This window comes from Anolis carolinensis, chromosome 2, assembly GCF_035594765.1.
Source record: "Anolis carolinensis isolate JA03-04 chromosome 2, rAnoCar3.1.pri, whole genome shotgun sequence".
Lineage (NCBI taxonomy): Eukaryota > Metazoa > Chordata > Lepidosauria > Squamata > Dactyloidae > Anolis > Anolis carolinensis.
The window spans coordinates 52809965-52834425 of NC_085842.1; the positions used below are offsets into that span (position 1 = coordinate 52809965).

The 24461-nt window shown below is 36.7% G+C and overlaps 1 protein-coding gene across 8 annotated transcripts in view; it reads left to right on the forward strand.

Moving 5' to 3' along the window:
* Positions 1 to 24461, forward strand: part of cntn4 (contactin 4) — a 727084-nt gene that overhangs the window by 481084 nt on the left and 221539 nt on the right. For all 8 annotated transcript variants that reach the window (XM_008105345.2, XM_008105346.2, XM_062969727.1 and 5 more), the window contains one exon: positions 17895 to 17990. In XM_008105345.2, coding sequence (XP_008103552.2) covers positions 17895 to 17990 — 96 coding nt within the window. The remainder of the gene's footprint in view (positions 1 to 17894; positions 17991 to 24461) is intronic.

The following is a 24461-nucleotide window of genomic DNA, read 5'->3' on the forward strand; positions in this document are numbered from 1 at the left end:
AAACATTATTTTAGAATTAATAGATCGCCTGACTTAAAGGAAAACACAATTTGGGATGCCTTTAAAGCAGTGATTAGAGGAAAATGTATCACAATGGAATGGGGTATTAAAAAAAGATTAAAAGAGAGAGGAGAGGAACTAAAACAGGAAGGAGACAAATTATTTCAGAATTTCCAAAAAAATCCTTCAGTTCAAAATAAAGAAAGATGGAAAGAGAATAAGAAGGCATTAGAAGATTTGGAAAAAATTGAAGTAACAAAAAAATACTTATTCGTAAAAAATGACTTCCATGTCAACTCTATAAATAACACGAAGAGATTAGCAAGCTATTTAAAAAAAAAGAAAGGGAGAAACATGGTAACAAAATTAAAGGATGAGAATGGTCAAATTAAAACCAAGGAAGAAGACTTGAGGGAAATAATGGCAAGTTATTATGAAAAGTTGTATGCAAACAAAGAAACAGAAAGGTCAGAGGGAGTTGTTGTAAGAAAATTAGACCCACAGGACCAAATAGGACTAAATAAAACTATTACTAGTAAGGAAATTGAAGAAGTTATTAATAATCTTAAACCAAACTCTTCCCCCGGTCCTGATGGTTTTACCTCTAACTTTTATAAAATATTTCAATCTGAAATTATTCCAAATTTAGAAATCTTATTTAATGAGATACTAAAGAATAGAACAATCCCGGAAACATGGAAAAGATCCGAAATAATCACAATCTTAAAACCCAATAAAGACGAGTCCGATCCCAACTCTTACAGGCCAATCACCCTATGCAATGTTGATTATAAAATTTTTACAAAACTCCTTGCTAATAGATTAACAGACATAATCCCAAAACTAATAGGGGAAGACCAATACGGTTTTATTAAAAATAGAAGACTCGCAGACCCAATTAGAAATATACTCAATGTAATCAATCAAGCTACTAGAGAAAAAGGAAAACTGTTGTTATTAAAATTGGATGTCTACAAAGCATTCGACACGGTCAACCATCATTATCTTCAGCAAGTCTGTGAAGAATATAATCTGGGGAGAGAGTTCTGTGAAGTAATTAAGGAACTTTACAAAGGTAATCAAGCACAATTACTTATAAATGGAACCAGGACAAGAATAATTAAGATTAATAGTGGAACTAAACAAGGCTGTCCACTCTCCCCCATTCTATTTGCTTTGGCAATAGAACCTTTAGCAAATTTTATTAGGGAGAATGACAAAATTAAAGGTTTCAAAATTGCAAGGGAATTAATCAAAATTAATTTATTTGCGTATGATGCCATGGTTTTAATGGGATCACCAATGGAATCTATAAAAGAAGTTATTCAGACCGTAAAAAAAATTTGAGAATCTGTCAGGGTTGGCCATTAATATTCAAAAATCAGAAATTTTACATAAAAATCTATCTTGGAAAGAGTTAAAAGAAATACAGACCATATCTGGGATAAGATTAGGAGAAAAGAAGTTAAAATATTTAGGCGTTTATATTCCCAAAAATTTAAACAATATAATTCAATTAAATTATAACCATTTATGGAAAAAAGTAAACAATCAAATTCGTAATTGGAATAATCGGAACTGGGATATGTCAAACAAAATTAAGATAGTCAAAATGATGGTTCTCCCCAAATTTCTATTCCTATTTCAAGCCTTTCCATATAGTATCCCCAGTAAAACAATTAAGAAATGGGACAACTCAATAAAAACCTGGATAACAGGTAGAAATAAAAATAGAATTCCCAATTCAGTATTCTATTCCTTAGAACAGAACGGAGGATGGGGGGCACCCAATCTACAAGACTATTATGAAGCCTGCCAATTAACAAGATTGTTAGAATTAGATTTTGATGACTCAAGAAGATGGGTCAGAATCGAAAAAAACAATAAACAGATGGCACAATTGCCTATGTTTAAAAGGATGGGTAGATAATAAAATTCTGAAAGAAATTAAAGGAGGGCCAATGATCTCATCCATGGAGTGCTGGAAAAAATGGCAAGGTAAACTGCCAATAAATAAAGTAGATATACTCCCAATAGAGTTTTTAAATAATAAAAAGGAACAGATATTTGGTAAAGCGATAACAAATTTTAAACAAAATGGAATGAAATTGATAAAAGACCTCTTAAACCCAGATGGGACAATTAAGGATTGGGAAATGATAAAAGACATTTGCGGGCAAAGTAACTGGCTTCTTTGGAGTGGACTGAAACAAAGGATTATGAATTGGAAGAAAAAGGAAGGTCCAGAAACAGATTCTGACCAAATTTTAAAATGGAAATTAGAAAAGGAAAAAGGCCTGATGGGTTTTATTTATAAGATATTAACTGAAAAACAATATAAATTGAAACAAACATTGGCCGAGATATGGAAAGAGGACATGAATATTAACGACTCTGACATCGAATACTGGATCAATTCAATTAAAAAAATCAAGCAGATAAGGATAAGAGAAACTCAAAGGAAAATACTGACTAAATGGTATAGAACCCCAATCCAATTAGCTTATATAACTAAATCAACCACAAAATTGTGTTGGCACGGATGTGGGAAAACTGGATCTTATATTCATATGTGGTGGGAGTGTGATGAAGTACAAAAATTTTATAACAAGGTAAAGAAGGAAATTGAAGATTTAACAGGACATAAAATGATTTTGAAAAATAAAGAATTCTTCATCCAGAAATTAGATAAGAACAAAATTACTAAGGACTGGGGGGAAATTATAAAATACATGTTAGTTGCTGCTCAAGCAACAGTTGCCTTAGGTTGGAAAGAGCGAACAAAGTGAGAAGTTAAAAAATGGTATGAATACCTAGCGGATTTTATGCTTCAGGATTATATCCTTGAAAGGAGAACTAAATATATATCAGGCCGAATCAAAAAGAATTGGGAGCTGAAATGGGGAAGATTGATAGATAAAGTCAAAGGACAAAGAAAATATAAAGAATTGAATCATTCTCTACTTACGATTGATCAATTAAAATAATATCTGAATGGAAGAAAGTACTGTTCCCAGAGGGAGGGGGAGGGGGGAGGGGCGAAAAACTACTGGACATAAATGGGAGATAAAAGTGGAACTAACAAGTGTAATGTTACCGAGAATATGTGATTGGATGTGTATGTTGATGGATTATGTTGTTGTTTCACTGGTATCTACAATAAAAAACATATTTAAAAAAAATACAAGAAATTGCACCTTGTAAAAATTGCAAAAGATGTATGTCTTCATAAATGGTTAAATTGCCACATTTCCGAATGGAAATATTAGCATGCATGTTGGATTAGTAAGAAAAAGTAGGAAGGATCATAAATTTTGGACAATATTCTATTGCTTTATTCATCATGCAAATGCAATAGAGAAAAGAATTGAAGCATCAAGGGAAGTAGTTCATTTTTTACAATATTCATTTTTGAAATAGTGAGATATAGTTGTAATGAGCATGAAATCTAGAGAAGAAACAAGTTTTTGACAAGTAGAAAATTGGTAATCTATAATGAATGGTATATTTTACATGCAAGGTGCCCCAAAAGTCACCGTACATATGGAAAATGGGAATTTGTAGCTAAATATACCATTAGGTACAAAATATTTATTATTTTCTTCTTTTGGCAGTGACATTCTATTAGGGTATCTGAAAATATAAAATATATAAATATTAAAATATATAATATAATGTAATATAAAAATGAGTTTATTAATTTGCCTTTGGGGACTTTTGGGACGCCCTCTAGATTTGATATAGAGTCCACAGCTTTTTCTTTCTTTTTTTTGTTTTTTGTTAAGCTTTCTGGTCCATATTGCTATTGTTTTTCTTTCTGCCTTTGTTATTTAGTTCAATTTTATTTTAAAAATGATATCATTGTTTGTCAGGTTAGTATAAAGTAAAAACAATATTTTAAAAAAAAGCTTGGTTTTAAAACTAAAAATAGTGAAACCATAATTTACCAAGATATTGGAACCAAGAGAGTCAAACAGAATCTGTTATAACCTCAAAAATAAATCTGAAGAAAATTTGAATATAACAAGAAAATGAAAATTAAATGTAAATTCATAAAAATAAATGAAAAGGTCTAGGACAAGCATTAAAAAAAACAAAGCACAAGAATTCACAGCAGCTCAGTTCAGTAAATCATCCTGTGCAAAAGCATTGAACTCCCACACATATGAGCCTCTTCGCACTTTCTCCTGCACAGAGAGGTAAACTAACCAGAAACCTGCTATTAAATATAGTTTCCTGTTATGGAGGGGTGCTTCTTTTAGGTTCTCCTGGGATGGACTAAGCTCTTGCCTTTCACCTCTCTATTTAGAAAAAGGAAATATTTCTTTTATTATAAGAGTTAAGGTACAATACTCACATTGATCTCTGGAGAAATTGATCCCGGGTTTTTTCGGATTGATTTTTTAATTGAAATTTCTTGTTCTCAAACTTTTTAAACAGAGGGCCAATTCATGGTCCGTCAGCACATAACTTATTTGCAGTGCAAAAAAAAAAATACAAAATTTACAATATTTAAAATGAAGAACAATTTTAAACACCATAAACTTATCAGATCTGTGAGAAGTGTGGGACTGCTTTTGACTGATGCAATTGTTGTTGTTGTTGTGTATCTTCAAGTCATTTCAGACTTAGGTAAAGGTTTTCCCCTGACATTAAGTCTAGTCGTGTCCGACTCTGAGGGTTAATGCTCATCTCCATTTCTAAGCCGAAGAGCTGACATTGTCCATAGACATTCATGCCGGTCATGTGGCCGGCATGAATACATGGAGCACTGTTACCTTCCCGCCAGAACAGTACCTATTGATCTACTCACATTTGCATGTTTTCAAACTGCTAGGTTGGCAGAAGCTGGGACTAACAGCGGAAGCTCACCCTGCTCCCCGGATTTGAACTGCCAACCTTTTGGTCAACATGTTCAGCAGCTCAGCAGTTTGACCCACTGCACCAGTGGGGGCTCCACGTTTCAGACTTAGGGTGACCCTAAATCTAAAGTTTAGGGCAGGGCAGTGTAAATGACCTTGGAGAGCCACATCTGGCCCACATGCCTTGGTTTGGGGACCTTTGCTATAGGGTAAGTCATGAAACGGAAGTAGAAGTGGGAGTAGTATAACTGCAGACTGAGACACTAAACTTGTGCATATCTGGATTAATTAACCCAGAAATGAATCATTTGGATGCACATAAAGTGCTGTTAACAAAACCTGTTTTAACTGTAAAACATTTTTATCATATTTCTGTACTTTTTAATTTGTAAGGCAATATCTGCTTATGCCTTACAAATTCAAGTTTTACTCATAAAATATAACAATATAATAACATCTCTCTAAAAGCTATGCTAACATGGCTGGAGTTTTATTTTAGTTGTCTATGTGTATTATCCTTTGGGGTGGAAGAAACTTGCAGGAGGCTGATTATAATGAGGCAATCTCATTCTTAAAAATGATTAACTGATTTATTTGTTGTGTTTGAATAAGCCAAGGGAAGAATGACTATAAAATATGCTTCTGGAAAACAAAAAAAATGCAAAACAAAGCTTTGCTTTCATAAAAGATAGGGACCTGTTTGTGAAATTGCCCATGACCTCAGACACACAAAGCCCTTGGGGATGTTTTACTGTTTTCATTATTATATTGAGGGTGCACTGAGTTCACTGGTTGAATTATTTCCACATTGTAACCAAGAACAAGAGAAAAAAAGACCTTCTGCATAAAATGTGTAATCAGTATGCTTGAATGGAAAAGTGTGGGAAACCGAGAGTTGATTATTAAATGAGCTTCCCTGCAGATAAGTCATACATGAAAGTTTGTATTGTCTTTATATGTGGACGTAATCTTTATTGTAAAATAATCCATCACTTTTCTTCATCTTCACTTTGATTACTGAGATACACATAAAAGTAAGTTTGTGACCTCTGTCCCCTTCTGCCCTTGTTTATCATTTGTATGCAACCCTCTGTCCACCGAGAGAATTGCAAAACAAAGGTGCAGAAGTGTAACATCTTGGGAGGGCTACAAATGTAAGTGAGAAAAGGATTATCAAAGTGTGAATAAGTTGAAAATAGGCCATCATGTTAGGATATCATGATCTGGTATTCACTATGGCAGTGTTTCTAAAACTGCTCCTCCTGGTGTTTTGGACTTCAGCTCCCAGAAATCCCAGACAGCTTACAAGCTGTTAGGAATTGTGGGAAGTGAAGTCCAAAATATCTGGAGAAGCACAATTTGAAAAACTCTGCACTATGGAGTCTGAAAAATCATGAGAAAAAAGTGAGGCTGCTTGTTGCCCTGAGGTTCTATGGTAATTTTTTTGAAACAAATTATAGGATGTGGTTTTTCATAGCACTTTTAAACCAAAATAAAGTGGGTAAGTCCAAACAGCTTTTGAGACTTGTGCAAGCCAGGTAAACCATGATCCATTTCAGTGTTCTGGATTCTGGTGGTGGTCTCAATCTGTTTTTTGGGAGCTTCCCAAATTCAGTAGGACAGAAATCCATTTTCAATCCAGGAAACTGAAAGATTTGTTTTCTATGCAGCCCATTGGAGGCAGTTGGGGGGGGGGGGGGCTTCCCAGGCTCCCCTTCCCATCATTTTAGACATTGTTTGTCCTTATATCCTTCATTAAGACATGGATTAAAAGCATCAAAGTTAAGATACCACTCTTTCTGCAATCCTTTTCCTTCTGACTGTAGAGGAGACTGGGTTTAATGCTTTGTTAAAGTTAAAGTTTCTACTGTAGAGGAGACAGGAGCTGCATGTGTGCACACACTCTCTTCCTACAGGAGGCAGTTTTCCAAGACATTTTAAGGAGGCTTCCCATTTCCCAGGGAAGGAAGAGGGATCAACCTGGAGGTCTCTACTCTGGGCTTCCTTTAAAAAGCCCTCTTTTCTCTCTTGCTTTGGAGGTACTGGAGCAGTGCCCCTAGTGGTGCAGTAGGTTAAACCCTTATGCTGGCAGGACTGCTGACTTGAGGGTTGGGTTGCTGATCTGAAATCCAATCTTGAGAAAATGCGGATGAGCTCCTTCTATCAGCTCCAGCCCCATGTGGGGACATGAGAAAAGCCTCCCACAAGGATGGTAAAAACATCAAAACATCTGGGCATCCTCTGAGCAATATCCTTGCAGACAGCCAATTCTCTCACACCAGAAGTGACTTCCAGGTTCTCAAGTCACTCCTGACACAAATAAACTGGAGCAGAAAGGAGTACTGGTGTGCCTTTCCCCTCAATTTAATGCTTTGTTAATGCTGCTCTAGGGGAGACAGCAGGCGCGGGCACATGTACACTCTCTCCCTGCAGGAAGTAGTTTTCCAAGGCATTTTAAGGAGGCCTCCCATTTCCCAGGGAAGGAAGAGAGATCGACCTGGAGATATCTTTTCTCTTTTGATTTGGAGGCACTGGAGTGGAAAGGAGAACTGGAATGACACCCCGCCCTGCCCCGCCGGTTTAATGCTTTGTTAATGCTAACCTAGAGGAAACAGGAGCTACAGGCATGTGCCCCCCCTCTCTCTTTCTCTCTCTCTGCAGGAGGCAGTTTTCTGAGGCATTTTAAGGAGGCCTCCCATTTCCCAGAGAACAAAGAGGGATCAACCTGGAGATATCTACCTTTGGTTTCCTTTTAAAAGCTCTCTTTTTTCTCTCTTGATTTGGAGGTGCTAGAGTAGAAAGGAGAACTGACGTGCCTCCTCCCCCCCCCCCCCCAGGTTTAATGCTTTGTTAAAGTTATTTCTTTTCTAGAGGACACAGTAGCTGCAGGTGAGCTCACTAATTCTCTGCAGGAGGCAGTTTTCCAAAGCCCTCTCTTTAGTGGTTTTTGACACCTAGTGTTCTGTTGCAGCCGGTAAAAAAAATGGTGGCAAGCTTACTTTTGTGTGTTGAACCTGGTCAGGGGCACATTTTTCCTGTAGATTTAATGCAGTGTGACACTACTTTATCTATTATGTATTTATTTATTTATTTGTTTGTTTGTTTTTCGAACATATATGCCGCCACTCTCCTAGGGCTTGGAGCGGCTTCCAAAGACGGACTAAAATCTAAAACAATTTAAAAACAGCAATTACTATGCCTCAATGCTATAAGATAATGAGAGCTGTAGTTTTGTTAGGACTTCAGCCTTCCCTGCTAAAAAGAAATGGGTCCTGCCAAACTATAAATCCCATGATCCCATAGCATCGAGTCATAACAGTTAAAGTGGTATCAAACTGCATCAATTCTGCCAGCTAAACAACAAAATAAGTCTGAGCAGCAAAGAAAACTGAGATATCTATAGCCCATACAATATCCAGTGGCAAGGTCTTTCTTGTTTACTAATGTTAATAACAATAATATTATTTATTTATTACCCACCTCTCCTTTCAGCTCGAGGGTGGGGTGTACAACACATTCAGATACCTCCATAAATCACATAGTAAGTTAAAAATACAACCATAAAAGCACACATTAAAACATACACATATTAAAATACATGAAACAAAAGTTCAAACACAATAAACATAGAATGTGATTATAAAACTCATAATTGAAACTGATTGCCTAGGCAGACTGCAGTTGCTGATGTTTCTTATCATAGGTTTAGCTTCATTCTTCTTTCCCTTATGTGTATGACACAGCCTTTAAAGCCTTTAATATTCTTTTATTTTATGAATCCATGCTAAGTTGGAAGTGATTGAATATGAGACACCTCAGAAGTATCAAACAGTAACAATACAGTTCCTCTTTTTAAGAGGATGTAAAAGTAGGCTGAATGCTCATGAATTTCAAAGTTAAAACCAAATCACACCTTTTTTACATACCCAGGTCATCTTACTTTGAATAGCCTCAATAACTGGATGCCAGGATTTTGAATTTGGTTATACATGTGAAGTGGTTAGAAAATCTTGCAGTCCAGAAGAGCACTATTTAATTCAACTAAAACATGGTGCTACTTTTTATAGAGGAATTGTCAGCACAATCCAAATGAGGGTCAGTTGGGCCATTATTTCATAATGTGCTACTTTCAGACTGTTTTAATTTTTGATCACATGGATTCAGTCATGGGCATGTGGGCTGAGAAGAAAAATAGAGTCATCCTCAGTTTGCCCTATTACTCAGTATTTATAAACTGTAAATATTGATGTTTGCGCTTCCTGTTAGTGTTGAAATGTGTGAAAAAAGTACTGCTTCTTCAAGTCAAACATGGGTAATTACTATCATCAAATGCCATATGTTCCAGGTTGAAAATGTTAATATTTAGCACTCAGGCATGACTTCCTGGTCATCAGGTTTTTTAATCTTCTCCTGTCTTTGATTTTCTGTTTCTGCTGTACCGCATCTGATATTCCAATGGTGATTCAGAGAACATCTTGCACAAAAGGTTACCAGTCAGAGAAAATGCTAGATGTGTAGCGATACTGTGCCAGATAAAGCTGGCAATTTCTCTTGTTTGGATGACATACAGTGATTTTAATCAAGGCCGATCTATTTTAGGCTGGCAGGTACCTTAGAAACTGCTGCTGTGTATGCAAAGAATTTTGAGCTGTCTTGATAATGAAGGTGACTTAAAAGAGTTACCAAAGAGCGAGAGAGAAAACAAAGTTCAAACCGAAAAGAGGATTTGGGTTCAGATGCACATAATACTTTGCTCTTATATAGTACCTTTCATCTTAGAGTGTCAAAGCTCTTAGCATAAATTAATTAACTAGACCTCTTCAGAGGCAGCAATAGTTCAAGCATCATTACACTCATCATTTCAAATGAGCAAACTTTGACATGGAGAAGCTAAATAACTTACCCGAGGTAACACAAGTCAGCTGAAGAAATCAATACTTTCTATTATGGCAACTGTATCATAGTCTCCTGACAGCAATCAGGTATAATACTAAAAATGTACAGGGTAGATGTTAGCAGCAGTTCTGATGCAACTTTTTAGAGTTGTTTATCACAATTTGGGGTTAATCCATCATAATAACCTTCATTAACATGACAAGAATTCTATGTCAGCTTTGTTTACAAAGTAATTACAGTGTACATTTGAGAAAAATCAGTTGATCGCATTTAAAGCATAAATTAACACAGAAGCACCATTTTGTAACCAGGTAAATATACTCAAAGAGAGCCATGATCTGGAGACCAGGGTTCAATTCACCACTTGGCGATGGAAACCCATTCACATGCTCTCAGATCCAGAAAACTCCATGGTATCATTAATCAAAGTTGTATATGAGGTTAGGAAGCCTGAGTGGATAGGGTAGAATGTGGTTTGTTTGTTTGCTTGTATATGTTTCAGATGGAGATATTTCATATCCGAAGGTTATGCCCTTCGACTTCATTACATATTATCAGGGTGGTTTTTAATGTATTTTACTAGGGTTTTAATTAGTTTCACAGCCTTTGCTAATATTTATGGTTTTAACTTAGTTTTAATTTTTATATTGTATGTTTTTACTGGCTGTAAGCTGCCTTGGGCCCTTGACTGGGAAAAGGCGGGGTATACATTTCATAAATAAATAAATATGACAGGAATCTCCTGGTCCCATTTTAGAGAAGTACCCAATATTTCACTGGCAGAGTCTGTGGTACTTTAGGAACTTTTATTTGACACTTGCAATACATTGCTGGGTAAATTGTATATATCTGCCTGTCTTCCCCACCCCATTTTATTATTTGTCTGTTATGGATGATGGCTATACAGGTATATACACCAAGCAGAATGTACTAATAACTATTTCATCTAGTTCCATCACTCCTGTGTCCAAGATATTATCAGATCAATTAATTTTTCCCATCATTTCAAGAGTTATCCAAGACAGAATAGGGTGGGGGTGTTCTGTTGTTCTCCCCCCCCCAATTATTAGTAGACCCATATATAAAGAGTATTTATTTACCATATTTTTACCCCACCCTTCTCAACCCCAAAGGAAACTCAAGGTGGCTTTACACATAGACAACTATTCAATGCCTTAATTGTGGCACTTGATTTGTTTGCAGATTCAAAAGAGAGATTCACCCAGTCCAACGCTTATCACATGGGAATCTCAAAAGCTGAACACATTATTTTTCCTCTGGCATTTAGTAATCATATGTACTATGAATATGGATGCTTCTTTTGAGCTGTCGTTGCTAATAGCCATTGATAGACCTAACCCCCGTTAATTCCTTTGAATGCTTTTTGAAGCTGTCAAAACTATAGGCAAATGCATCTTATGGTGGAAAAAAAATCCCTTCAGTTAATTCTGTGTTCATTTATTTTCTCTCGTAACTAGACAACCAATTTCTCTAATTCTAATAGTAGCAGAGAGAGGCAGATATCAGGTGGAACTATGGAATACCACACTTAAGGAGCAAAACCAGTAGCTAAAATTACAAAAAGCTTTATTTAAGAGAACAACATAGCTGTTGAAAAAGAGACTAGGATCCTTCAGCCCCTTCTACACTGCCAATATAATCCAGATTATCAAAGCAGATAAGACACATTATCTGGATTATATGAGTCTATACTGCCATATAATCCATTTCAAAGCATATAATCTTGATTTTATATGGCAGTGTAGAAGGGACCAGAGAAAGGGAGTGAGTCAAAGGATGGACTTCCCTATTTATCTACTGATCTATTCATTTTCCATCATGAGGGCTATTTTCTTCTATACAACATTATTGAATTCCAACATTTTTCGAGATGGTAGCTACTTTCATAGGTTGAGATTCTATACCCATATATTATATAGAAGAAGAAAGAGAACAGCAAGCTACTGCAAAGAAAATAATAGAGTGGTGGCAGTGTTTGAGATGGAGAAAGCAATTAATGGTGAAAGAGGAAATTGCAGAAAAACTTCTATAGTGACTTGGATCCTAGGGAGCCAGACATTCAAACAATAGGAACGTTGGAATCAGTCACTTCCACATGTTATTGTTTTTGCTACCACTGCTCTCATCCTGAATAAAAATGTTTTATGGCCACTTGATTTATTAGAAGTTTCTTCCTCTGTAGGATTTATTATTTTTCCTCCTCCTGTGATGCATATTTCTTATGTTTTGTAAACTTTTCTATAAAGATTATACAAAATTTCAGTTATTTCTTCTAACACATCTTTGTAGTCTTCTGGTCACACCAAGACTGAATCTGTGTACAGTTGTTTCAATGGTAGTGTAACACATGTTCCTCACTCCATTTTCTCACTCATTTTTCCAGCCTTGATAAGTAACCTAGTAATTTTTTGTTCTGTGTTCAGTGTAAGATTCAAAAATATGAAACCTCTTTCAACCCAAGAGACAGATTGAATGAATAAATTCTTAGGAACTGCACTCCAGACCATATTTTATTCAGTGCTCTTATGGATGCTAAGCCTGAAAAAATAAATTTCAACCCTTTAGAATGAGATTAAATTGTACAAAAGTGGGAAAACTACCAAATGATTGTGTCATAGGTAAGGAACGTAGTCATCTTGATAAACTCAGCCAGTCAAATGATTCCCTAGGCCAGTGGTTCTCAGCCTGTGGGTCCCCAGATGTTTGGTCTTCAACTTCCAGAAATCTTAACAACTGGTAAACTGGGGATTTTTGGGAGTTGTAGGCCAAAACACCTGGAGACCCACAGGTTGGGAACCACTGCACTAAGCTGATTTCAACACTAGGACTAAGTGCACATTGACTTACAACACTCCCATGAATAAGAAACTTCCATGTAACCCTATCCTTGCCAGCCCTACTGAGGACTTGCAGACTCAGGGCTGTAGCTTCCTTGGCTGAGGCTATCCATCTGGAATGCAACATTTCTCTTTTCCTAATGCCATTTGTCTTTTTAGGGAATCATGTCTTTTCAAGCTATGGCCAAAATACGACAGCCTTAGTTTCATCATCCTGTCTTCTAGGAAGAGTTCGGGCTTGAATTGTTCTAAGAATAATTTATTTGTCTACAGAAATCTTCTCCAGCTACTATCAGCTTGCTTCAGTGGCTTCAGTTTCATCTAGTTTGTATTACAGCAACGTTTCATTGGTACTTCCTAAAATGATTTCATCACAAAGGTCATGGAGGTGATGCACTGGCTAGCAATTGGCTTCCAAGCAGAGGTCGGAGTTTTGGTGATAAATATTAAAGCCCTAAAAGGTTCAGATTCAGAATACAAAAAAAAAAAAAAAAAGCACGCACACACATACACACACCAGCTGGCCTGTACCCTAAAATCTGACACTTTTCTTTATTTGAAACCTGGTTCTGTAGTTAATACAATTCCCTTCCTGGCCTCAAACAAGTTCCAGACCTGTTGTAGATCATATTTAAGAGGAAGGCAGTAGCAACTTACCTGAGCATAATTTTTGCCTAAGGAAATTCTATAAAATTTGTGGTGTTGCCCTAAGTTGACAGATGAGTTCAAGGCACTTGCATTCACATATACACTATCCTTTTCCTGTCAGCATGCTGATATTATTCCTCACTCTTTTTGGTCCTAAATTCTATTCTCACTTTATGTTTTATCTTTTTCTTTTTTTTAAAAAAAAAAAGAGAGATTGTGCTGATAATATTGCATCAATACTGGCAACAAAACTGCCTTCTTCCTTGCCCCATTTCTATTTTTCTGTTCAGGAAACATTCTTTACACTTCCAGTATCAGCTGCATGTGTGGAGTGTGGGTTTTCCAATGTCTCAACTTGGTAGGGGCAAAACAAAAGTAAATAGTTTCCTTTCTATTTCTATTCCTATTTATTTATTTCTATTTCTATTATGTTAGTATTTATGGTTTTGATTTTTTGTTTCTGGATTCATTCAGGTCTTGCTGTTGAATTTGTTTTTTTTTTCTTTGTAGTGTTATCAAATTGATTATCTGCTCAAATCCTGTGAACCTTTCTCTTGTTTTCTTAATATTTAAAAAATCTATACTTGTATTTATTGTCAGGACAATGACTAATATCGGTTTGTCAGATTTTCTTTCTGTCTGTCTATTTCTCCTCTAACTATAGTTGTTTAGCTTATTGTAGACTGCCTTTGCCTTCACTTTACACTTTGTACTTTTCATTTCTGTTCACAGTTGTGCTGCCAATGTAATCCACCTAATCCATGGTGCTTTTATCATACCACTCTTCTTTGCCGTTCACTTCCCTTGCATCTATTACCTTTCGTTATCTGCTCTAAACTGTTGCTACTTATTTTAAAGCCTTTTATAGCTTCAGTTTTTATGTTGCCTCTGATCTCTTGCTGTGCTCCACTCCAAAAATCTTCACTCTTCTTGTCCTTGCACTAAAATTTCTCCTTGCTTCTACCTCCAGTCTCTTAACCTTATGTTCAGAAGACTCTTGTTGATAAATTCCTCACTATCTGTGTATTTGTACAATAAATTGCATTTAAAATAAGCACAAAAGATAAATGCTATGAAGGTGGGGCAAAGCTGTATGTGCAAATTTTCTCCCTGCCCCGTTTTCAAATGTTCATCTCCCATTGCCTATCTACCAAATGGAACACACACACACACATACACACACACATGTGAATATCTTTGTGACTTAGCCAGCCTTACTTTCCTGTATTTATATTTCATGTTTCTCTCAGTTAGCAGTGGGGAATTTTCGAAGGCCTAGGAGCTACACATGTTCCCTTCTAGAATTTGGAGAGCTATATGATTGTAAACAAATATTTTTAAAAAAACTGGAAATGGTGCTTGGGCCCTTTAAGGATAGCACTTTGACTGTTTACTTTCTAATATTTTGAAATGCTACATGTGAGTAAAATTGTGTCCCTAACACAACATTGCAAAATCTAGATTTGCCTTTTGGTTTTCTTTTCCAAAGAGTTATGGAGGTGGGGCAAAACCATAGCTGATTGAATCTGTAGATATTGAATCTGTAGGTATAAAGGGCCCACTGTATAGTATGTGGCTTTTCCATGAATCCGTTGCAAAATCTTATAAAAACAAGTATCTCTGGCTCCATTTAAGACTGTAAAGTGGGAGAAATAGTTCCCAGCATGTAGGAACTGTTGAAAAGTATAAAGAAATAAAGCCTATTTCATATTTAAAATGTGGTATAAATGTTGAAAGGGATTACATAATGCAATTATTCAGAAACTTTTCATTAGCTGGAACTTGACAAGGAAGAGTATGAAGGTTGTTAAAAGTCCTGGTGTTTGATGGTAGCCAAGGCAGTTGTAATGCTGCCCAATCTCCCAGCCGTCATTAAGAGGTTGGCAATGTCCTTCAGGACTTGCACATGCTTCTCAATGTTGCTTAATTGTTTGTATTATACGATAATTTACAGCCGTTTGAAGCTGTAAGGTGCTGTTTTCATTTTCCTCACTGGTGTCAGACCATTGATCTTCATAGTAGTGCAAGCAGCACTCCCTCACATTCTTCAGCTAGACCAGTAGTGGCAAACTTATGGCACACATGCCAAAAAGGGCACGGAGCATCCTCTCTCTGGGCACATGAGCCGTAGCCTTCCCCCTACTCATCAGACCTCCCCTCACTTTCCTGCCCCCTTGCTCACTCACCGCTTGCCCACCCCCTTTCAACCCTCCAAATGTTGTTAGATTGGACCAAAGAACCATGGTACTGTTTAGCCTAACTGAAAAAAATGTGTGTATGTGGAGATAAGAGTAAGATGTATTGCCAGTGTCACTATGTTCTTCATTTTAGTAGAGGGGAAAAGAGCAAAGGGATAAAAATCAAAGTCTAATTTCTCACCTTTATAACAATATAATTACTTTCTATCTGCTCAATATATTTATCTCCTGTGTATTTTCTGGGATTTCTGCTGTGCTGAACAACAATTTTGAGATTAGCAAGCAAAGGCTGAGCTGTACTAAAAGCTTTCTGTTTTTTTTTAAAGCTTTCTATTTTTTAAAAAATGGAGAAAGTGAAGGCAAGTTTGTAAGATAAGAGGCAACGGAGGGTGACTCAATGCTGTTGGAGTTCTTGCACTGAGTTCCCCTGGCAATTGATCAATAACTGGTCCCATTCTCTGGGTCACCAATAGTAACCTTGACAATTAATAAGCTTATGCTTAATATAAGAGAAAGGAGTGAGAAGGAAGAGATTTTTAGAGTGACTGTTATTGTAGGGAAAGAGAATTTTGCAGGTTTTCCTCATATAGTTGTCCTTATAACTGACCTCTGGTATGATAAATTTAAGAGCAGTGATTTTAACTGTATTGGCTCCTGAATTTCATCATACTCTCATCCAACACATAAGGGAGCACAAGCATGAAGCTTACCCATCTTTCTTCAAAATGGAATTATTTCTCAAGGACATTTTGTGTCAAGGTAGCTCAAGAGTAAATCCCAGCCTTGGTTTTTTTTTTGGTCTATTTCAATTGCTTATGTGAGTTGCCTGATCACATGGCTAGTATAGCTCTGCATCATTGTAGCCAGGTCTTATATCTGAAGGAATGATGCATAAATTTTAGCTGTGCAAATGCCCTCCCATCTACAGCTATGACTGGACTTAAGTCTAAGTATCCAGGCTCAGACATGAATCCAGAAGAACACCCAAGCTGCAAGTCTGAAATTTACGGGGGGAAGTGTACCATCATCCAACACACTTGAGTCCCTGTTTTAGGATCTGCCTTTCAACTGACCAGAAGCACCACTGTCTTGTCCGGATTAAGTTTCAATGTCTTTGACCTCATTCATGCTTATCCTTACTGACAACAAGCATTGGTTCAATACCAAAACAGCTTAGCTTGGTACTAATGGGCTAGAGTTGGGTGTCATCAGCAACCAGCAGATATTGTACAGCACAAATGACAAAACCCCAAGGGACCCCATAGATTAACCAACGTGGCATCAAACAGGACTCACCTCTCATTTTCTTCCAAAAAAGAATGGAATCACTGTGTAACAATGTCCACAAATCCCATTCCATAAAGTCTGTTTCTTGCCTAGGTCGTCTGCCAAGGCAACCATCTGCCAAGGCAACCAAAACCTTCTCTGTCCTATATCCAAGCTAAAGCAAAATTGAAATGGATCAAGATAATCAGCCCATCACATTGAGGAACCCCTGAAACTGGGTCACCAGGTGCTCAAAAATCTTTTCCCCCCCCCAAAAGGAATATTAATAGACAACAGAAATTTGTTTGGAAAGGTGGGACCCAGGGAGGCCTTTAAAAAAATGAATGGCCTCATCAAGGCCTCCTTCCTGCAATAGGGCATTCACATTTTCCCTTACCCTCTCAACCTGTCATCCTTTAACTGCTCTTCAGAAGCCAGAAATAAAAATCGATTATACATGTGGGGGCTTTCACCTCTCCAAGGATCCTGCCAACATCCTCAAGCTGCACAAATTGAAATGTTTCTAATAATACAGGGGAAGCAGGCAACCAATATTACATCTACTGCATCTGTCCCAACTACATGCAAGGCAGAGTGGATCCAAGTGAATATGTCTTTAAAATGTGAAAATGTATCACACTCGACTGTTGAGTGGTCTTTGTTTTCCTCTTTGGGGTCAGACTGTAAAAGGCCTCTGGTTACTTGAGACAGCTCTGGTGGAAGACACTGTGTAGTCACAATGGTGGCAGAGAAGTATAATTTCTTCATTGCCACCATTGGCATGGAATAGGTCTTCCAATGAGCTTTCAGATGTGTTGGAGTTCAACTCCCAAGCAGAGACTAAAAATCTCCATCTGGAGATGTGCCAATTCCAGATTTTCTCTGTTAAGTATAAAATGGAGCTAGATGGCTAACAAACTTTATGATTCTATACTTGCCACCTGCCAGCTTTGTACAGTAGTGCCTCTGCTGTATGAGCACAAAAACACTTCTATGGAGAAGTGGATACTTTCTGAACCCATCCTTATGCATTCAGTCCTTTATATTTTCTTGCTTATTTTAATTAACTTGTTTGTTTTCTACTAAAGTCAATTAATCTGGTTTCTTTTCCTTCTTATTTTGAAACTTAATTCAATAATCTTTATTTATTCATCTCTCCCTTGCAGATCTGGAAAAATTCAAAACCAGGACTAGGAGTACAGTATCTGTCCGACAAGGACAGGGCATGGTATTGCTCTGTGGACCACCACCACATTCTGGAGGTGAGTTGTATAAAGCGCTTCAACTTCTATGTATTTTTGTGGTTCTTTGGTTGACATTTTACTGATATTTTTCTTATAATTAAAAACTTAAAACAACAGTACATATTCCTTCATATTGTCATCTAAACAAAATAATAATTCATTTTCACAGGCTGAAACTTTGTGATGATAAAAAGAGATAAATGTATATACTTTACACAGTATTGTTCCCCAGGTTTTTCAGTATGATTTAGGGCAGTGGCATCCAACCTTTGGTCCTCCATGTGTTTTGGACAAGCTGGCCAATGCTTTGGCCAGCTTGTCCAAAGCATTGGGGATCTGGAGTTACAAACACCGGGGGGGACCAAAGATTGAATGCCAGTGATTTAGAGCAATGATACTCAAAATGATGGTCCATTGGCTGCTCATCCCTAATGAGTTTCCAAAAAGAAAGTAACACCTCTAGTCAATTCCCATGAATGTTGTGCCATTCCTCCACACCAAATTTAAAAAGCATTGGTCAAGAGTATCAATAATGTGGTTTCTAGACTATACGATTTATGCAAACAGAGTCTCACAGATATCCTATGATTGAAGGGCTTCCTTAGTCTATGCATATGTCCTAGTACATGCCTATGTGCCTTCCTGAACTAATGTAAAGCAAGGATGTTTGAATTGGCATCTAATAGCCATGAATTAATTTCTTTACATAGGTAACATTGCTGAATATTTCATTTGATTGCCTTTTAATGTATCTTGCTGTCTTCCAAGCAATTTGGAAGGGGAAAAATAAAAAGTTGAGATTTTAGGCTACTTAATTCTGTCCCACCCACCCTTCATTTGATATAAAGAATCCCAAAGTAGAGTGCTCCTTCAACATTCTGCAGAGATGGCAAACCTTCATATGCACCCACCATATTCCTGGTAGATTCCAGCAAAATACTGAATGATATTTTCTCTTGAACTGGTTTGGGAATATGCAGGAAGTGTGGCGTCCAGTAAACTGTAATAAATAAATGAGTAATGCCTCGAAGTCCAGAGTCATGAAAATTATGAGTTTTGCTATGACCTGTGGATAGGTTGAGGGTAAGTACAGAGAGCCATCATAGATTTCATTTGAAAATATTAACTGGGTGGATTTTCTTGTAGTGGCCTCGTTTTCCAGAGCACTCAGTAAATGAACAGTCTAAAATGTATGTCTTGTGACTGCAAAGATTTCATCCTGGTTTTCCTGTCCCCATAGCTTTTATTGGAAAGATTCCTGTTCTGTTCTATTTAATATGTATTTGTGACTGAATGCATATATGAAAGGTAGGACACAGCTAACTGCATGAGTTTTCCTTTAAAAGTGTGAATTATTACTACATCTTTATAATCCATAAGAAGATATTATATACACACACACACACTTTAGAATAAATCAACTGCACATATTTCAAGGTCTTCTAGATCCTAAATGCAACCTCTAGTCTAAAAGAATAGAATTATAATGTTTCTTACTCAGTTAAACCAATCATTTTATTTGTTCTCCTCTGAAGATGTGGGATGTTTAGCAAAGCCCTTTCCTTAACTGGAGCCATCTTCATTGATGCGATTGTTCAGAAAATGAAGTTAACAGGGAAGTTGCATTAGCAACAGTCAATTGGTGGCGGATGGCAGTTGAAGAGACAAACAAAATTATCATGTCTCAGGAAAGATTTTCAACAATAATTATTGCAGTGATGAGCACAACTAAGTATTTTTATCTTTTATTACCTAAAGACAGCACAAAATTGTGCCATTATGTGAAAGTCTAGTTTTAAAGATATACCATATATCAACAGAGCAAACAACTTAGAGAAATGTCTGCAACAACCATGTGATGGATGTTTAACATTGTTCAATGTGAACACAAATTTTGCTAATAGGAATCAGCCAGAAAAAGAATCCTACTTGTGTCACATGGCAGCAGATCCATATAAGATTAGTTTTCAGTTTAGTGGCATTTGCGATGTATTTTCATATACCATATCAAAGTACTCCCAGGCAGAAGGTATGCATGCATAATGCTCCTTATTTATTAATTGAGCCATATATAATTTTAACACTTACACATACACAGTGTTATTAGTTATTTTATATTGATGTGTAAATAGAATGTCCTGTACATTGGTTCAATACAGCTGTTATTTAAATCTATAAAGTCAGTTGTGGTAAAATAGTCACTCTGTTCAACATCCAGACATTTAATATCATTTCATTTTGTATTTCTCCAGGAATCTACCTATATCTAGTCATAGCTATTGTTCAGTAGCTCTGAACTAAAATCTGTTTCTGTTCTGTTCACCAATTTTGTAATTTTGTTTGTCAACTGATCAAAAGTATTAATGCTTCTAACATTTTGACCTATTGTTGTGTATTGGCTTGTTTGCTGGACTAGGACACTGGAAAACCAGCATCTGAATCCCTGCTCAGTCTCAAAATACACCAGATAAACCCAAGCAAATTACATGTTCTCACCCTTGGAGGAAGGCAATGAGATATCCTTCTGCAAGAAACCTTGCCAAGAAATCCTTTAATAGGTTCTCCTTAGGGTCTCTATACGTTGGAAACGGCTTGAAAGCACACAACAATAATCTATCTAACATTAGAAGTTTCAGTATTTTAGTACTGGTTTTCAGTTAAAACTCCTTGATCTTCCATTTTACTTTCCCTATTGGACTATTTCACTCTAATCACTATGGTTGTTACACTGCCACTGCTGAACATCTGCTGATAGCTTATTCTTTCCTGTTCACATAATTGCATTTGAATACGGAAATTAGTTTTAAAAATAAGTGCCCTGAGAGATTCTTAAGAAATACACTTCATTATTAACCTACCAGCAAATAGTCAGCATTTGATTTCTAGAACAACTGAGTAAGCATTTATATAGGAGCTTCTTCCAAGAGTATAATACATTAGGAAAATTCCACTGAATACGGAGGAAGCTCAGAAATGTCACTTTCTGTGTGTACATTATAACAGATATAACTTGCACTGCTCCCTTAACATACCCAGTCTCCTTAGGCTATAAAGTACCCTGCTATAGGTCAGTGTACCACATAACTATAGCTTTAGAAATGAAATGAATTAAGTGAGGTTATATCCGTAGTCCCTGAATTCAGCAGATAGAAGCCCACATTGCAGTTACTTTCAGGTCTAGATGCAATCATTCGTCCCAAATAGAATAGATCCACTAAATAAATGAGAACTTGGTAAGTCAACATTTATGTAATTTCCAAGAATTCGCTGAATCTACCTCTGGGTAACTTATATCAATGGGATATAGGATGTTTAAAAAAGATGGACCCAATTTAAAATTGTTATGTTTCAGCAATCATGAACTGCTCATGAATGAAACTTAAAAGGGTGGGGCAGAAAGTTTCAAATACTAGCCACTAGATGCCTGTCCCAATGCACAAACGGTCCATGGCCTTAGTCATTTGCAAGATGGTGACCCCACAACATAAGTTCTAATGAGATAGACTCTGTTTCTGGCACCAAATGGTTAGTAAAACTTGATAACTCATTAAATCATTTGTAGATTTTTGAGTAATTGTAAAAAATTGGCATTGTGAAACATGTTGCTTTGAAATTGTAAGTTAAAACTCTCAAGGCTGCAAGATAAACATCTCCAGCTCAATAACTGCAGCATAAATTAAAATTCTGTGAAAACAAAGAGGGGGGCAACTAGACTTCCCATGAAAACAGCCATGAAGAAAGCTCTCTTCCATCTTTACATGAAATGTACCTGTAAATGTGGATTTTGTGCAGAAAAATCATGTGCGTTTCTGTGCAGTATAATTCCTTGGAACATTTCTCAATATGTGGATACTGGAAGAAGAATATGTGAAACTACAGAAATCATGTATGGATTTTTTTTGCACATTTACATTTGGTGATTTTCAAAAAAAATGGCAGTTCTTTTCCATATATACCTGTATGTAAATCAACCTCATGAATATATGGCAATGGCTCTTAGGTGCTTCTTCTCAAAGGACTGCTAAGCGTAGATGGAATCGGTGCTTGTTTTAGGTTCTCCTGGGATGGAATAAACTTTTGCATTTTGCCATTCTACATTTGTCCTTCCACATTTACAGGTTAAATTCCAGTCAGGAAATGTTCTATGGAAGCAATTCTAAATGGATGAACAAAACACCTGAATGAAATCGCCATTGATCACACAATTGTAAAAAGCAATGCTGCTTGGAATATGCCACTTTATTGGAGGATAGCATGCTGATTCCCAGGTTCTTCTCTAGAATCCAGATTATTGGTGGTCCACTGCTAGTCAGTATTACTTGGTAGACTATGAAAGGAATGATGATGGTTGTGATGATGAGGAACATGTTTATTTAAAGCCTGGGAAGCAATTAGCAGAAAAATACTGTATAAATAGGATATAAAGGAATGTATCTTGTCTGCCATATGCCTCCCCTTCACATTGCATACCTGTTCTCCTCTCATTCACCCCCTATATCATAGTAAAAATATGTGGAGAGCAAACCAGTATAAAAACTGTATCCATTTGAATACTTCATATAATTCTGTCCCTTCAGATAAACTTAGTTAACAGAGAAGGCAACAAAATGTCTTGCAGCCCTTGGATTAGGCTTAAATTAATTGCATCATAAGCTTTAATGTGCTGCAATAAATTTCCTAATATTTTAAGGTGTGCGTGGCAAATACAGCTATACCTCTGGATTCACAGGGATGTCATTGTGCTGTAACTGAAAAGCCATTACAAAGTGGATATAAAGTATTTGGATGCACCAGCGGGGGAAAAGCTGACAGTGTCTAGTTCTTGTGGTTGTCTTGTGGTAGAAAAATGCCTTTCTATTTTTGAAGTTAAAAGCTGTGCAGTGTAAATTGAGCCGGTCGGTTGAGCCCTTGTTGTTGCTCTTGTCAAAGTGTTACAGGAGGAAATATTAAGTGTAAATTTATTCAGACTGAGGACTTAGTAACACCAGAACAATGTTTCCATCCCCCCGGCCCCATCAGTATGACATGGTGCCTGTGACTTAAGTTACCTTTCTTTCCAGGCAGGAAAAGCACTGCATTAGACTTGCTACCTCTCATCAGGCAGCATATACAATTAGGTCCTTTCTCTCAATGGTACAACTTTAGTGGCAAATTGTGGTTTTGGGTGGAACTCAACTGAAGGGTGAAGTGATTAGCCAGTCCCCACCTTCTGCTGCATTCAAAGTTAAACTTGTCATCCTGTGTGCAAAAGATGTCACTGTGTGCTGTGTGAAAACAACAGCACCAATCAAGTCAGCAAGAAAAAGGAAGACAGGAAAATGTCTGATGCTGAATCAAATGTACTTAATTGCTTCTTATATAACAAATTTAAGAGTGAAGTAATCTTTATGAGTTGAAATTTTTGAGCAATTTCTATCTTGTGTTTTAGAAAGCAATGTTGATGGGACAAATTGGGGAGAGGAAGGGCTGGCGGGACTATATGACAGATCATAAATGTACAAGTAATGTCCCAAATATTTGATGAATTTCTCAAGAGTGGTTGATTAATTGAATGATCATTTTTAACTGATAGTAATTATTCATACACCTGATCTAGTAAATAAATGTTGTGATTATATTGATTCTACATTCCTCTCATTTTTAAAAAGTCATAGCAAAGAAACAGCATGGGATCCAGTTGCTATTACATAGATAGAGAACAGGCATTGTATTTTCTTTCCCTTGCAAATTAGGGTCCCAGGCCCTGTTCCCCTACAAAGTAAAGTTACAGTGAAGTTACTTTACAAGAGCAGAGTAAAAGCAAAATCAACATTTCTCCCTCATATGTGTGGAGAAGATCAAAACTGCTTGAGTTAGCATAGATTAGACAACTTCAAGCATCACTTTGGAAAGGCAGACTTTCAGCAGTGTAGCTGAGGCATGTGGTCACTGAGATGTGTAATAGTAGAATTGTTCCAAATTTCCACACATATCTAAATGGTAGCTGGATGGCCTTTCCAGAAAACCTAGCTCTTCCTTAACCTGGTAATTTTATAGTTCTCACAATTTCCTTTGGGTCCCTTTGGGTTTCCTTTTCCACATGCAGAACCAGCTAGATTGTCAAGATCTATTGCAGAGAAAGGAAGATTATACATGTTCTTAGCTGTGACAAAGCATTTCATAACTGTATGAGTTCATTACAAGCCATAAAAATGGCCTGATGATGATGACGATGATGATCATGACGACGACGACGACGATGATGATGATATTGTTTCTATTCCACACTTTTCTCAGTTAGGGAGTGGCTTCCAACAGATTAAAAAACACATACTACAAAATTCCCAAAATGCAAAAGTTAAAAAGAGATAAAACAAAAGATAAAAATAAAATAATTGAAAATATAAACTATTAAACATAAAAACATTAGCTTGGGCCCTACCTATCTCCGTGATCGCATCTCCTCCTATGAGCCAGTGCGGACCTTGAGATCTTCCGGGGAGGCTCTTC